This window comes from Drosophila elegans, unplaced genomic scaffold (genome assembly GCF_018152505.1).
Source record: "Drosophila elegans isolate 14027-0461.03 unplaced genomic scaffold, ASM1815250v1 contig_476, whole genome shotgun sequence".
Taxonomy (NCBI): Eukaryota; Metazoa; Arthropoda; class Insecta; order Diptera; family Drosophilidae; genus Drosophila; species Drosophila elegans.
This window is the reverse complement of record NW_024545863.1, coordinates 3,384,283-3,400,165: the sequence shown is the minus strand read 5'-3', so window position 1 is coordinate 3,400,165 and position 15,883 is coordinate 3,384,283. Positions and strand designations below refer to the sequence as shown.

Here is a 15,883-nt window from a genome sequence, read left to right as displayed (position 1 = left end):
AAAAAAAAAAACCGAGAACCACTTGGCCCCGGCATCATTAAGTGCTTGTAAGTCGCTACCATGTTGAGAGTTCGGATCTCGGATCTTGGCGAGTGAGAATAAAACGCCGGCTCACAGCCAGCCGCCGGCTAGTCGGTTCCTAAGCGTGACACAGTTTGATGTGCCTAAGCAGCGGCTTTCGCGATCGCAGATACAGATACAGATAATAGTTACTTATTTACTTAGATACTTAACTACTTAATTACTAGACACTCGCTAGTACGGCATCATGAGGAGCACGCGCCATGGTCGCAGATCGCTCGGCATTTGGAGTGGATTAATTGCAATCTTGTGCTTAAACGAGATCGCCTTGGACATCGCGTTAGTCTCAGCCGTTGCCTACTACACCGAGAAGCGTGAGTTAATCCCTGAGTCCCAAAATCCTTCCTCAGTAAAACCAAATAAATTCCCAGCTGCCTTTTTGCCATCTTGTCGGATTTACGAACCCGGCTTTACAAAATGTTCTACGAATAGCATACAGAAGCTTCTCGATCAGCTTAATATTGGAATACCGGAGGTGATCGAGCGTTTCGGTCCCTTTGATCCCATGCGAGTGAGGGATATAGTGTTCAAGCAGGACAACAATGAAGTAGCCACCATCCGAGCCAATCTTACTGAGCTGGTGGTCAAGGGTTTTTCCAAGACACAGGTCAAGGAGAGTCGGTAATTATAAAATAAGCTGAAATAACACAAGTAAAACAACAGGGTTTTAATCTAAATTAAAAAGAGCAAACCTGCATTTTAAACGGCATTTAAATGTTCATCTTGCTGCGCAATTAATAATTTTAAAAATGTTTTATTAATTTTAATAATCATTATATTATAAACTACGAACTCTGCTATATTTATAATTATTCTGAATGTTGCCTGCAGTGTCAGTAAAAAAGACTTTGGCTGGCAGACTAAAATATTCCTACCCAAAATGAGACTGGATGGCAAGTATGAAATGGCTGGTCGAATACTTCTCATACCTCTTAGTGGCTCTGGCAAAATATTCATCGAAATTGGTAAATTAACTTTTAAATTTAAATAATAATACAATGATAACCAATGTGTAATGTGTGTTCCCATAGATGATCTTGACATTTTGTTGCTAACAAAAACTCGTCTGTATGAAAAGGGCGGTTTCACCTTTGACAACGTGACCGCAGTGCGGGCTCAACTTAACATGACCAAGGTTCGCACCTACCTGGATAACTTATTCAACGGACGCAGCAAAGAGGTTGAGCGCAGTACAAATCAATTCTTTAACGATAATTGGCGCGATTTCTATGAGGCCCTAAAACCGCTTATCGTTGAGACGGTTGAAAATATCCTCTACGATGTAATGGGTACGGTTTTTCACCTAATACCAGCCAACTTTTTCGTAGAGGACATACCAACGCCCCAGCAACTATATGGTCCCAAGAAAGCAGATGTTAAAGAGAATAGTTGAGTGATGCAAGAAGACGTTCATCAGAATTCTTTTTAAGATTTAAATTTAGAAATGGCAGTAAGAAACTGGAAATTAAAAGTAATTGGAAAGCAATCGACTAGTTTAATTTCATTTCTACGCTTTATTAAATAATGAGAATATTGCTGGTTTTTAGTCAAAAATCAGGCCCGAATTATGTCCGCCATTTTTGCAGAGAAGTATACGCCGAATTTCTTTTCTGTAAAAAAAGAATAATGGTCATATTATAAGAAATACTTTATATAAATTATATTATACCGTTCTCGTCCACTCGATAAGAGTGCTTCTTAAAAATATGCATCATGAGCATGGCAATCACCATCGCCAATACCAAGGCGGCCACTGCAATGGTAACAAATATCCACTTTAATTGCTTAATCTGTTTTTTCTTATATTTGGATGATTCCAGAGCCTCGGATGAATCCAAAGATGGGCAATGATAGCCATCGATTGAACTTTCGCCATCGAAACAGGCGCATATCCCTGGTGCTTCACAGTATCCGTTGATGCACTCAGGCTCGCAAATTGGGAGGCAGGATAGCCTTCGATTGTCGATCCTATCTCTGTGCAGTTTATAGTTATCCTCACACGTACATATTCCGTCCAGGCAGGTTCCATTCTGGCAAGACTGTTGACAGTCCATATCAACAAAATTTTTATTCTCAGGTAAACAGCTTCCAGTTTGCCCATCAAAAATAAAGCCGTCATCACACTTGCAAATACCTGGAGAAATGCATTTGCCATTCTGACATGAACTGGGACAGTGGAGCTCGCAATCACCATCGACCGACTTTTTAAACCCGTCGAAACACTGACACTGCCCAGGCAACTTACATAATCCATTTTGACATCCCTTCTTACAGGTTGGAATACAAGTCTCGTTACCCGCACGGGCATATCCCTCATTGCATGAACATATTCCGGGAGCGGAACAGATTCCGTTCTCACATCCACCTTTGCAAATTGGAACACACTTGATCTTATTATCCACCTCGAAACCTTGATTACAAGAACACTTGTCAGGTGAAACACAGAATCCGTTCTCACATCCACCTTCGCAAACTGGAATACACTTGTTCTCAATATCCATCTCATATCCTGTATTGCAAGAACACCTTTCAGGTGAAACACAAACTCCGTTCTCACATCCACCTTTGCAAATCGGAGTACATTTGTTGCCATTATTCATTTCGTATCCTTCATTGCAAGAACATTTATCAGGTGAAATACAGAATCCGTTCTCACATCCACCTTCGCAAACTGGAATACACTTGTTCTCAATATCCATTTCATATCCTTTATTGCAGGAACACTTGTCAGGTGAAATACAGAATCCGTTCTCACATCCACCTTTGCAAATCGAAGTACATTTGTTGCCATTATTCATTCCGTATCCTTCATTGCAGGAGCACTTGTCAGGTGAAATACAGAATCCGTTCTCACATCCACCTTCGCAAACTGGAATACATTTTTTGTCAATATCCATTTCATAGCCTTCATTGCAGGAACACTTGTCAGGTGAAATACAGAATCCGTTCTCACATCCACCTTCGCAAACTGGAATACACTTGTTCTCAATATTCATCTCATATCTTTCATTGCAAGAACATTTATCAGGTGAAATACAGAATCCGTTCTCACATCCACCTTCGCAAATCGGAGTACATTTGTTGCCATTATTCATCTCGTATCCTTCATTGCAGGAACACTTGTCAGGTGAAACACAGAACCCGTTCTCACATCCACCTTCGCAAATCGGAGTACATTTGTTGCCATTATTCATTCCGTATCCTTCATTGCAGGAGCACTTGTCAGGTGAAATACAGAATCCGTTCTCACATCCACCTTTGCAAATCGGAATACATTTGTCGCCAGTATTCATTTCATATCCTTCATTGCAGGAGCACTTGTCAGGTGAAATACAGAATCCGTTCTCACATCCACCTTCGCAAACTGGAATACATTTGTTTTCAATATCCATTTCATATCCTTCATTGCAGGAACACTTGTCAGGTGAAATACAGAATCCGTTCTCACATCCACCTTTGCAAATCGGAGTACATTTGTTGCCATTATTCATTCCGTATCCTTCATTGCAGGAGCACTTGTCAGGTGAAATACAGAATCCGTTCTCACATCCACCTTTGCAAATCGGAATACATTTGTCGCCAGTATTCATTTCATATCCTTCATTGCAGGAGCACTTGTCAGGTGAAATACAGAATCCGTTCTCACATCCACCTTCGCAAACTGGAATACATTTGTTTTCAATATCCATTTCATATCCTTCATTGCAGGAACACTTGTCAGGTGAAATACAGAATCCGTTCTCACATCCACCTTTGCAAATCGGAATACATTTGTCGCCAGTATTCATTTCATATCCTTCATTGCAGGAGCACTTGTCAGGTGAAACACAGAATCCGTTCTCACATCCACCTTTGCAAATCGGAATACATTTGTCGCCAGTATTCATTTCATATCCTTCATTGCAGGAGCACTTGTCAGGTGAAATACAGAATCCGTTCTCACATCCACCTTCGCAAACTGGAATACATTTGTTTTCAATATCCATTTCATATCCTTCATTGCAGGAACACTTGTCAGGTGAAATACAGAATCCGTTCTCACATCCACCTTTGCAAATCGGAATACATTTGTCGCCAGTATTCATTTCATATCCTTCATTGCAGGAGCACTTGTCAGGTGAAACACAGAATCCGTTCTCACATCCACCTTTGCAAATCGGAATACATTTGTCGCCAGTATTCATTTCATATCCTTCATTGCAGGAGCACTTGTCAGGTGAAATACAGAATCCGTTCTCACATCCACCTTTGCAAATCGGAGTACATTTGTTGCCATTATTCATTCCGTATCCTTCATTGCAGGAGCACTTGTCAGGTGAAATACAGAATCCGTTCTCACATCCACCTTTGCAAATCGGAATACATTCGTCGCCAGTATTCATTTCATATCCTTCATTGCAGGAGCACTTGTCAGGTGAAATACAGAATCCGTTCTCACATCCACTCTTGCAAATCGGAGTACATTTGTTGCCATTATTCATTCCGTATCCTTCATTGCAAGAACATTTATCAGGTGAAATACAGAATCCGTTCTCACATCCACCTTCGCAAACTGGAATACATTTGTTTTCAACATCCATTTCATATCCTTCATTGCAGGAACACTTGTCAGGTGAAATACAGAATCCGTTCTCACATCCACCTTTGCAAATCGGAGTACATTTGTTGCCATTATTCATCTCGTATCCTTCATTGCAGGAACACTTGTCAGGTGAAACACAGAATCCGTTCTCACATCCACCTTCGCAAACTGGAATACACTTGTTCTCAATATCCATCTCATATCCTTCATTGCAAGAACATTTATCAGGTGAAATACAGAATCCGTTCTCACATCCACCTTCGCAAACTGGAATACATTTGTTTTCAATATCCATTTCATATCCTTTATTGCAGGAACACTTGTCAGGTGAAATACAGAATCCGTTCTCACATCCACCTTCGCAAACTGGAATACACTTGTTCTCAATATTCATCTCATATCCTTCATTGCACGAACATTTATCAGGTGAAATACAGAATCCGTTCTCACATCCAGCCTTGCAAACAGGAGAGCAGACGCCGTCCAGCTTGGAGTGTCCTGGGTGGCAGGAGCACACATCCGGCGCCACGCAGTCGCCGTTTTTGCAGCCCGATGGACAAACGGCCAGGCAGACATTTGGGCTGATTGGCGTATAACCCGGAAGGCACTCACAGACGTCCGGCTTCGTACACTTTGCATTCAAGCATCCCCCCTCGCAGATGGGGGCGCAGTTCTTATCGGCATCTTTCTGAAAGAATTTATTGCACTCACAGACGTCGGGAGCTCGGCAAACTCCGTTTTTGCAACCATTTTTACAAACGGGCTGGCAGGCGAAGGTTTTCGAGTTCGGTTTTAGAATATAGCCGGAATTGCAATCACATCGGTTGGGCGCCGCACAGAATCCATTGAATCGCTGGCAGTTATCCTCGCAGGTGGGCTGGCACACCTGGGTGGTGACATTCAGCGTGTATCCTTTGTTGCAGCTGCACCTGTTGGGCGAAGTGCAAGTGCCATTGGGGCAGCCGCCGGCACATTGGGGCACACAGTTGCCGGTCTTGCTATCCAGCTGGTAGCCCCCGTTACAGACACAGCGGCCAGGGGCTAGGCATTCTCCATGATTGCAGCCCTTGCAATTGGGTACACAACTGTTGGGAATGAGCGATATGATAAATTATTATAAACAACATTGAAAAACATTGAGAAAATTGTAAAGTGTGCGCTGGGGGGGATTACTTTTCTCTCTTGGCTGAGCGGAGCTTTGAGTAAAGATTACAGTTTCATAATTGTCATTAATCAGCAGTAAAGTCTTATCAAAACATACAACAAATTATTTATTGAGTGATTTTAATATGAGCAGCTTGGAAAGGGAAACAATTATTTAATTATACATCCGTTTTCCGGTTGTTTTCTTTTAATTTAGCAACATTTGTTGTTAATAATATGATAAAGCTGTTGCTGACTATTTTTCAATTTTTAAAGATCGAAGGACTGAACTGCCATCGATGAATAAAAATTCAAAATATAGAATTATGCAAATATGACCTACCGGTTTGATTTAATACGGTTTAAGTTGACATAGCCCACATTGCAGGTACACTCATTTGGCTTTGTGCATTTGCCATTCGAGCAGGCGTTTTTGCAAATTGGCACACAGTTGAGTTTGGAAGTGCCTAATTTTCTGTAGCCCCTGCAGCATTGCTTTCGTTTGCCTTGCTAATGTTAAAGGTAATTTGGATGAAAACAGAAATATAGCTTTAATAATTGTCTTACAATGCGTTTTCCACCGATATATCTTGTAAACGGAACATCACAAATCTGAGTAGCTACAAATCCGGAGAGCAGAGAATATATAACTAATTTACAGATCCACATATTCGCTTCAAATATTCAACTGACTCTGAACCATTTCAAAATGTAACTAAAAGGCATCCGCAAAAATAAGTCCGCAAATGCCTTTTACTCGTATACCCCTTCACACTCACATATGCAGAATACAGTCAAGCTTCCATAGCTAGAATCACAATCTGTCGGTAAAATTCGAAGTAAAGCATGATTTAGCACTTGAACCATAAACAAATACAACATATTAAGTTATAAAAATATAACAATAAGAACTTTTAAAAACTTCTAGCAATGGGTTTGCTAACGGAACAACCACTGTAGATCGTCTGAAGTACTTATCAAAGGAACTCAATTCCAAGCTCGCATGGTACTGAGGCGTAAGATACGGCGTAAGATACGAAGAGGCACTTCATCTTATCACAATTCGAGGAGTACGTTCTCTAAGCATGTTGTAAAGTGGGGATCGGAACTCTGAGAGGCGTTACGTATTTGATAGTAGAAAACTCCAAAAAACTAAATTTTTTTATTTAATTTAATGTATGCCTTGCATAAATCAACTATAGAACTAATGAGTTACCGACACATACATTTTTTCTTTGTCAAAATTCCCAGTTTTTCTTAGTTTGTGGTTTGGGAACTTATCGAAACCGTATTGTTTTTGTTTTAAAAGGAGAGATAGCGCAATATAAATATTGCTAGTTAGGCAAGAGTCCAAGCGAGACTTTATTTATTTAATAAAGCTTTACAAATAATGCATTTCTGAAGGCTTATTCCTACAAAATCACAGCTGCAGCCTTATCAGCGGATTTGAAGCTCTCAGTAGGGAGAACGTAATAATGTGTACATTAGAAACATGCCTGGAAAAATAAATGCAAATAAGACATATTTAAAAAGTAACAATTTAAATTTATAATTGTTAGAGTCCTGTCTCCCTTTCTGAAAGACTTATTTTATAGATTAATATTCAAATGCAGGGAAAATTCCGTTCCCGTACCACCGAGTGCTATTCTAAAAAAACATCCGCTTAAAAAGACTTATCAGTCAATAGGGTTGTCGCCAAAATGCATAATTTAATATTCAGTGTGTGTTCGAGTATTGAACAAATTAGAGGAATTTAGAGTATCAGCAAATTTAAATGTTTTAATTTGGTAGTTATTAAAAAAAAACATTTTTTGTTTGTCTAAAAATCGTGTAAGCTTTCAAAATCAAAAGTCGTAACATTATCTCCGGAAATAAAACTTCTCTCATCAATTGAAATGACCCTATCGACTTAAGACCATGACATCAGTGAGACTGCGATTGTTAGAGTCTTATTGTTTACAGTAGCCCAGTCCAAAGTTTTAATAATTTTATTAGCTTTTTGAAAAACCAAACAAGATGCTGCCGCCAGTCCATTTAATGTTTTTATTATGGCAGCTACATTTTTTTATTTCACCTCACTTCGAGCAATTAAGTTTGTCCAGATCGAAGCAGAGCTAAATGATATAAGTATTTGTGCAAACATTGCTTTTGTTGCTGCCGTAGTTGTCAGCGTGTTTTCCAGCTAGATATTCAATTAACTTACCGGTTCGGTGGCAAGGTGAAGTCGCTACAGTTTCAGAGTCGCATAACAACAGCAATAACAGTAGCTACACGGCAACAAAAGTCGTAGATTAAGACTAGTTTGCAATACAAAATTTAAACGAGTACTTTCTTCCATATCAACTTATTTTTTTGAGCTTTTTGTTATTGTTTACTTTATGATCATATTTTTCAAAAACAAATCTTTTTTACAATAACAATATTATTTGTATACCAAAAATAGTTCATACATTTTTGTTCTGTGCCTATATCGTACTCTCGTGCAATAAATATGGAATAAATTTGATTTCGCATTGCGGGTAAATAAAAATGGCTCGATTCTGGTATTACCCAGAGGTTTCAGGCTCAATTCATCAATTGCAGCCTAGTCATCAGCATGGGCTATATATAGTCCAGATAAAATCCAGCACCGCTCCAAGTTATTTCTCATTCGTAAATCGCGCGCCTTAAACTCGATTAGGCGACTCTCCTGATTGAAACTGTGATTCAGGCTGTGACAGTGACAGTGAAAGTGACTAGGTGTCAACAGTGACAACAACTTGCCACCATGTACATAATTGGCTTACTGATGCTGCTTCATGCCGGTCTCCAAGGAGTCCAGTGCGTTGCTTTCTACACGGAAAAGCGTAAGAAGGCTTTTATTTTATACATTGGAAATGGACTCTGAAAAATAACAGAGAAAACAAACCCATCAAAATTATTTAGTTTCCAAAATTGCAAATAGAACATATGAGTTTTATAAAAACACACAAGCGAAACACATTTCGCTTAGGCATTCTCTAATTAAAAAGCATTATGAACACGGAGAGTTTTATAAATTTAATCAGCCTTATCAGTTTCAGTTTTGTTTGCTTGTCCCACAAGGATAATACGAAAATAGTTCTTTTGCAGCCTCCTATATTGAATCGTGCCGAATTTATGAACCGGAGTTCACCAAGTGCTCAACACGCTCTATACAGGCTTTTATGAACCAGCTTGTCAAAGGTGAGATATCATTATATGAAGTAACTTAAGTCTAAGACATTTTAATAAGTAATTTCTTTCAGGCGTACCCGAGCTAGAAGAATCCTTTGGACCCATCGACCCAATGCGACAGGATCAGCTAATCTTCAAGCAGGACAACAGCGATGTGGCCACCATTTCGGCAAATCTCACCGATATGCTGATCAGCGGCTTTGGCAAAATGGTGATCAAGGAGAGCAAGTAAGTATCGATTTTCCCCAGCTGTCAATAGCGATCAAAAGCTGATCGCTTGAGGTCGTTGAGCTTTCATAGGCGAACATCTGTCTGGGGTTTTTCCCAAATATAAGGTTTACCTGAATTGATACATTGTTAGTACTTGTATACTCGGATCAGTTAAAAGCGTCATAAAACAATTAAAACTGCTTATAACTAGTTTGCATTAATCGTTTGATAAGTTGATCTCAAGAGATCTGGGCGTATAAAAATCAGCTAGCTTTGAAACTTTATAACAATTATATTCATTGAGCAAAATTAAGTATAATGTCTTCAAATCGTACTTTAAGTAATTTAAAATAATTATAGATTTATCACTCAAAAAAGCAAGCTCAAAAAGATAAACCATTCCACAAAAATATAACGTTGCTATATACTTAAGAAAAGATATTACTCAAATTACTCAAAATATAAATATCTAACAAAACAAATTCCAATTTGGAATAAATTTAAAATTGTGGCAGAAAATGTAATACATATAAAAAATTGTTTATGTTATTTAAATGTATATTATTTATCCAGAGTCAGCAAGAAAGACTTCAGTTGGCTGACGAAGATCTACCTGCCCAAGATGCGAATGGATGGCCATTACAAAATGTTGGGTCGCATTTTGCTGGTTCCCCTGCAGGGGTCCGGAAAAATCGTCATGGAAATTGGTAATTACAAGCGATTATTGCAAATATATAACAAGTAACCGGACGAATTGCAATTGACAGATGACCTGGACATTCTGATGAGCACCAAGACCCGCCTGTACGAGAAGGGCGGCTTCACCTTCTATAATGTGACTTCTGTGAAGGTAAAACTGGAGGTCGGCAAAGTGCGGACCAGAATGGACAACTTGTTTAATGGGCAGAGTAAAGAGGTGGAAGAAAGCACCAATCAGTTCTTTAACGACAATTGGCAGGATATGTTCGAAGCACTACGTCCACTGGTGGATGAAACCGTGGAACGAACTCTACTGGATCTTCTCCACAAAACATTTTCCCTGTTTCCAGCTAGCTTCTTTGTGGAGGACATACCCACCTCCTTGACTTTGTATGGTCGCAAATCGCACATGATTGCGTAGATTCTCAAATTCTCTTTCAAAATCTTTACCTTCGTTAAATCATTAATTAAATTAAATCATTAATTTAAGTTTTATTTTTGTGGGTAAAATTCAATTTAAATTTCATATAAATTTGTTAGGTAAAAGAAATATTTGTGGAATTCAGTTTTTAGTGGCTAATTTTAGATACAAAATTCACTACAAAATGAAATAAAAAAATTTGATTAGGTGGATTTGGTTTCTTTCCTCTATATTGACATACATTGCATTAAGACCAAAACACTATTAAATTGTATTATATTTTTAAATTATTTTATTTTGCTCCAATTCAAGAACAAGACTCCTTTGCAGACATTGAAGGAATTAAGTTTTCTTGATTCTAGAACGTTTTTATGTCTGAATGGTTAGACTAAATGTTAGTGTAACTTAATAAATGCCTAATTTAGAGGTATCCTAATATGGGATGGCACAGTGATCCACATCCGGCTGCCAGTTTGAGTCGATAGATCAGTAGAACCAGTCGTACTTGAGATAGTCGCCATCGTGCTTCAGGGCTGTGATCGGGGTGTGACGCACGTGACCGGTGCGGGCGAAGATCCTGCGGTTGCCCACCGGCTGCAGGGTCCTGAAATTGTCCACCAGCGCTCCATCCTGCGTGTCCGACAGCTGGCGGAAGCGGGAGATTTGTTTGGGCGAAATCGGGATGGGATCGGGGAACAGAATCCAGGTGACGGCCTCCGAACAAGGTGGCGTGGTAAGGGAACCTGTGTGAATTTCAAATACACTATTTAGTTGAGTGACATCACAGATATATATCTATTGTAGACATCAATTCGATGTCACTTAATCAGTGCTTATTTATTGTCTTTCGAAACCTTCACTGAATTTTAATTGGAAGTCGGCGCTCCCCTCGAGAATTACACTCAGAAAAAGCCACCTTTTTAGATGTTACAATTTAAAAAGACTACGGCATATTAGCATTTCTATCTAAGTCTTGAGTACCTACCCTTGTAGGTGTAAAACTTGTCCACATCCACGCCAGCAATCAGCGAGGAGAGCGAAAAGGTGACGTTGAGGGTGGCCTCCTCGTTGGCATCAGCAATCAAATGCAAATGCCGGTTAATGGTCACCAGACCCGGACCCTCATCCTCGTCGAGCTGTGGGCACAACACAAATGGGCTTACAAATCATTCGAAACGAGCAAACACCCACATCCACTCACATTGAAGAAGAATCCCAGGACGGCGGCACCGTCTGGATGATTCAGAGCCTCGCCAATGGTGGCGTACTTCTTATTGCGGTGCACAATGTGCATCTCCATGGTGTAGCGGATGTCGTTGATGACGTGCTCGGATCCCCTGTTGTTCTTGTCGCCCCAGTGGAAGTGCAGGCCCTCCAGCTCAAACTCACCGGGCAGCTTGGCGCCCCGAACATAGGGCAGAAAATCCTCGCCCACCTCAGTCACATTGACCTTGGGTATGTTGATGGAAACTGTAAGAGATGAAATCAATGAGCACTCATCTTTCACTGAGAAATACCAATAATTATGAAAAAATGTTGATGGTTGGCTTAATTTATTTTAATAGTAACAATAATTAACACATACTAATATAGTGCGATCTCAGGAGGTGTTATTTGGCTTTTGAAAACATTGATTTTAAGTTTATAAAACTAAACTACATAATTTATTATTTTATGCCAACATTTTTAATTAAGTTCCAAAAGTAAAAGATTGCGCTTAAAACAACTTCACTCATAAAGGTAATTTTTTCTTTGCTTTAAGTATCCCCTCAAACTCTTACCCGTGTGTCCGTTGTTGACCATTTTAAGAGGATATGGCAGGAGGTTGTGATAGCCAATCATGTCCACCGCCGGCATGTGAACAGGTATCGTCTAAAAATGGGACAAATAGTTATTGTCCTCATTAACTGGGCTCAAAGTTCAGACTCTTACCCGGCTGGTGGTGATGGCAATGGGGGATTGGGTCTTCCCCGCACAATGACCATGGTGGCGGGCCCAGCGGCGCTGATTGGGCTCTGAGTAGCCGAAGACATGACTGCTGACCGCTGAAAGAGTTTGTTAATAGGAGGTTTCGTGAATAAGGTTAAAACGTTAAATAAAACAATATAAGTTTCCCCTGAAGCAAATAGCATTTAAGCGTAAAGCGTGCATTTACATTTAGTATGCTCATTAAGCGATTCGTTTCACAATATAACTTGACTGACTTGGAATATTTTTGTTTAAATCGTGAAATAGACTATTACAAAAATGGAAACATACTTAGATTTAGAACAGTTTAATTAAGTTAATAAGACGGAAAATCGATAATCCCGTTGAAATAAGCCAGATGGTTGAATGTCTCCTGGCACTCCACAATAAATCTGCCATCAATTTGGCGCTGGAATGTTAGCTTAGTCCTTAACCGGACAAAATGATTAAAGTGTTTCCCCATTTGTAGACACCCTGTCACCCAGCCACAATCTGCGATCTTGGATCCACGATTGATGAGTGATCACGTGCCCGTGCTATTCACCCCCGCACTTGACCTTCTCCCGATTTTCCGGGGCTATCTTTGACATATACGAGCACTTGTGAATTACGGCATAATAAATGGGGGCTGCGAACAAATATTTAAGGGGTCTCTTTCTTTTTTTAGTCAATGGCTGGGCAAATAAATAACTAACTGGGTAAACAGGCTTCTCGGGAAAGCTCCGGAAAGTGCGAACGTCAAGGGCACGTTCGGGCCAATAATTAGATACTGCCACGATTGATATTGATAGAGATCCAGATAATAACGCGAGCAAACAGTTTTCATTATTTTTCACAGCGATTGAAAGCTTGGCAGCAAATTCCATGGAATCTTTTGCAAGGCGAAAGGAAATACTTATTTAAAGGCTAATTTGCATGTGATTGGTGATAATTTCAGTTTGAAGAGCTTGCTGCGAATTAACATATCATATGACACAGTTTTCCATTGTGTGGGGCATAGTCTACACAAGTGCTCGATACAGCACATTGTTGCCGATTGATGAATTAGTTTAATTAAGAATTTATGTGTAATAATATACAATATGTATATATAAAATATACTATTACTGACATCAGGCACGGCTATCAACGACTTAGATAATAAATAAGTTAAAATTAATATTATTTGTCAGGTATGGCCATTTGATATTATGTCATCAAATTTGTTTATTATAAACATATTACTATGCCTTTTGCTATTTGCATTGGTTTGTTGTAATCAAGTCAGTCAAGGGAATTTAAATTCATTTAATAACGAAGTAATTAATAAAATAAATAAATATGTCATGTCAAATATGTTCATTTGGCATGTAAATAATGTTTATTGAGCTTCCACACTTTGAAAGGTTATAAGTGTTAATGTCTAATAAAAACAGATAACCCTAACAACTTCCCGTCAAGTCCAGCAATACATCTAAATCAATCGGTGGCCAATAAAATGTATTAATTGACAGTTTCAAGTGGAATAAACACCATTAAACTGGTCAAAATTAGTTTCGTGAAGTGTGTACTTATGACTGCTAATGCCAAGATCCCCCCAATATCAGGTATTGGCCTTTCGTAATAGATACGAGCAGTCACACTCGTTTCCAGAAGAACTGGCGGCACAAAGAAAACAATATGTCACTTGTGTCAAATCAAGCCTGCGCATATTTTAAATTTATAAAAAAAGTATAAATTTGATTTTTAAATGTTTAAGTCTTATCTCATGAAAAACCGAAATATTCATTAAAATATTATAAAATGTCAAAATACGGAATTCAATATAGGCAAAGAATTTGCAGCTTTATGGACTTTAAAAATACCAGGGGGTATGACTACCCTTGGATATTAAGTCAGAATTCACGCGAATAGATATCGATTTATGGCTATTTTTGTTTTGATTCACATTGTTTTCTACCCAAGTTTGAACCTTGACGAACACTAATGAGTCACAGGACTGCGAAAAAAATTGCAGGTAATTACCTTGCGACCAGCAGATCAGTAAAAACGAAGCCTCGAAGAAAGCGACCAACTTCATGGTGGATTGCTTAACAATCGATGTTTCAATTATTGACTCCTGACGAGCGGCTATAGCACCTTCCGATCGGGTGACGGATTCTAGACTGCGCGGACGTTTCGCTGGCGAAGCACCTTCACAACTTCCTCAGCGGGCAGTCAACGAACTACTTGAAAATTCGAAAGCTGAAATCCCCGCCCGAAGCGCGTGCACCGCTCACACAGATAGGTACCCATACTAGCGAAAAAGAGTCGCGCGAACAGCCGACGATCGATCGATCGATGGGATTTCGGTGGGGGGTGGGGGGCTGGAGGATCGGTACATAGTGCACAACCACCCCACTAAGTCGCCCACTTAGCGAAATTGAGTTACAAGTTGGGGAAAGCTAGCCTGCCGCTCCAGCACCCTGCGTATGCTTAACGCACAACACCCGGCGTATACTTAACGTCACGGAAACTCAATGGCACCGCCTAGCCCAAAAATATAGAAGGGCGTCATTATGTCGATCAATGTGAGCCAAAATCAAAGGGTAAAACTCGTCATAATTCGCACCTAATGCCGCCTTCGATCATTTATGATAATATTTTGTTTTGCATACAATTTACCGATTTATTTGTTTGTTTTCGGCCAGTCAGTTGGCGTTACTAAGCCAACGAGTCGCGACAACGTCACGCCGAAAGTTGCTAATTAAAAGCGGAGTCCTCAAAAAAAAAAAAAACGCAGCGATCGAACGCTGCCGAGGCGAATCGGAATATTCATTGAGCGATTTTCGCACGTTTTACAGTTTCGGGCCGGGGAATTCGGAGCGATTTTCAGTTGTTTTTTAACCAGATCTCTGGCGTTTTTGTGCGTTCTGTAACGTTGTCATTTTGTCATTTCACATGTATAGGCAGTTCGTGATCCACATGTGGGAATATGGCAGTTGCAAATATATAGAGGGCATTCTGATATCTATTTATATCTTTATGGTGGGTATTGAGCAGACACACGAACTCAAATATTAGCAATTGAATTGTCCAGACACCACACATCAGACATTCAATGCCAAGGCTTAGAATGGGTATCAGTTGTCGGGGTACCGACATAAAAGCTAATGAAAAGTAGTGATGTAAAATGTGATACTATTTCTTATGTTTTAGGTCTTTTATATAACAACAAACAGCTTTTTATAACTGATGGGATTATATAATTATTTCAACAAATTTTAATCCCCTATTTCTTTACCTTTTAACTTGATTTTTGAATTTCAAAATTTTTTATATTATTGTAATTGAAATTAAAATTTAATTTGGCTTGGCCAAGGAAAATTGACCTACTAACAATCATTCCAATTTAAATCAGTAAATCTTGTTTTGCAAATAATTCAGTTACCGGTTCTATTCGGTCCGCTCGGCTAAGTGATTAGCAGGATTTCCCATTGCTAATTTGATTGTTTGAGCACGATTGTGCAGACCTCAAAAAGTTGCCCAAAAGGTGTCAATATTTGTCAGAGGGTAATCGCATGATTATCACATGAGCAACTTGGCTCAAAAGGAACTCTGCCGTT

General features: G+C 39.4%; 4 protein-coding genes across 5 annotated transcripts; 2 read left to right on the top strand and 2 right to left on the bottom strand.

Annotated features, from left to right (window-relative positions):
• Positions 1-88: 88 nt before the first annotated feature.
• On the top strand, positions 89-1,567 carry LOC108148978 (protein takeout). The gene is made up of 4 exons (XM_017276319.2): positions 89-395; positions 453-702; positions 913-1,046; positions 1,113-1,567. The coding sequence occupies exons 1-4, from the start codon at positions 269-271 to the stop codon at positions 1,472-1,474; spliced, it is 873 nt and encodes a 290-aa protein (XP_017131808.1). The 5' UTR covers positions 89-268; the 3' UTR covers positions 1,475-1,567.
• An 8-nt stretch (positions 1,568-1,575) lies between these two features.
• Positions 1,576-6,499, bottom strand: LOC108148979 (fibrillin-2). 2 transcript variants are annotated; one of them, XM_041709402.1, is made up of 5 exons: positions 6,374-6,499; positions 6,150-6,316; positions 4,571-5,748; positions 1,751-2,590; positions 1,576-1,691 (listed from the first exon to the last, which is right to left on the bottom strand). In XM_041709402.1, exons 1-5 carry the CDS (start codon positions 6,473-6,475, stop codon positions 1,636-1,638), a joined length of 2,343 nt encoding a protein of 780 aa, XP_041565336.1. In that variant the 5' UTR covers positions 6,476-6,499; the 3' UTR covers positions 1,576-1,635. The 2 variants fall into 2 exon arrangements, with proteins under 2 accessions (XP_041565336.1, XP_017131809.2); XM_017276320.2 differs by having other exon boundaries at positions 1,751-5,748.
• Positions 6,500-8,433: 1,934 nt separating this feature from the next.
• LOC108148974 lies at positions 8,434-10,543 on the top strand. Its single transcript, XM_017276313.2, has 5 exons — positions 8,434-8,652; positions 8,918-9,010; positions 9,073-9,229; positions 9,785-9,918; positions 9,979-10,543. The coding sequence occupies exons 1-5, from the start codon at positions 8,574-8,576 to the stop codon at positions 10,329-10,331; spliced, it is 816 nt and encodes a 271-aa protein (XP_017131802.1). The 5' UTR covers positions 8,434-8,573; the 3' UTR covers positions 10,332-10,543.
• Positions 10,544-10,600: 57 nt separating this feature from the next.
• Positions 10,601-14,486, bottom strand: LOC108148973 (carbonic anhydrase 2). The gene is made up of 6 exons (XM_017276312.1): positions 14,304-14,486; positions 12,264-12,376; positions 12,113-12,203; positions 11,533-11,801; positions 11,317-11,467; positions 10,601-11,074 (listed from the first exon to the last, which is right to left on the bottom strand). The coding sequence occupies exons 1-6, from the start codon at positions 14,356-14,358 to the stop codon at positions 10,818-10,820; spliced, it is 936 nt and encodes a 311-aa protein (XP_017131801.1). The 5' UTR covers positions 14,359-14,486; the 3' UTR covers positions 10,601-10,817.
• Positions 14,487-15,883: the final 1,397 nt, after the last annotated feature.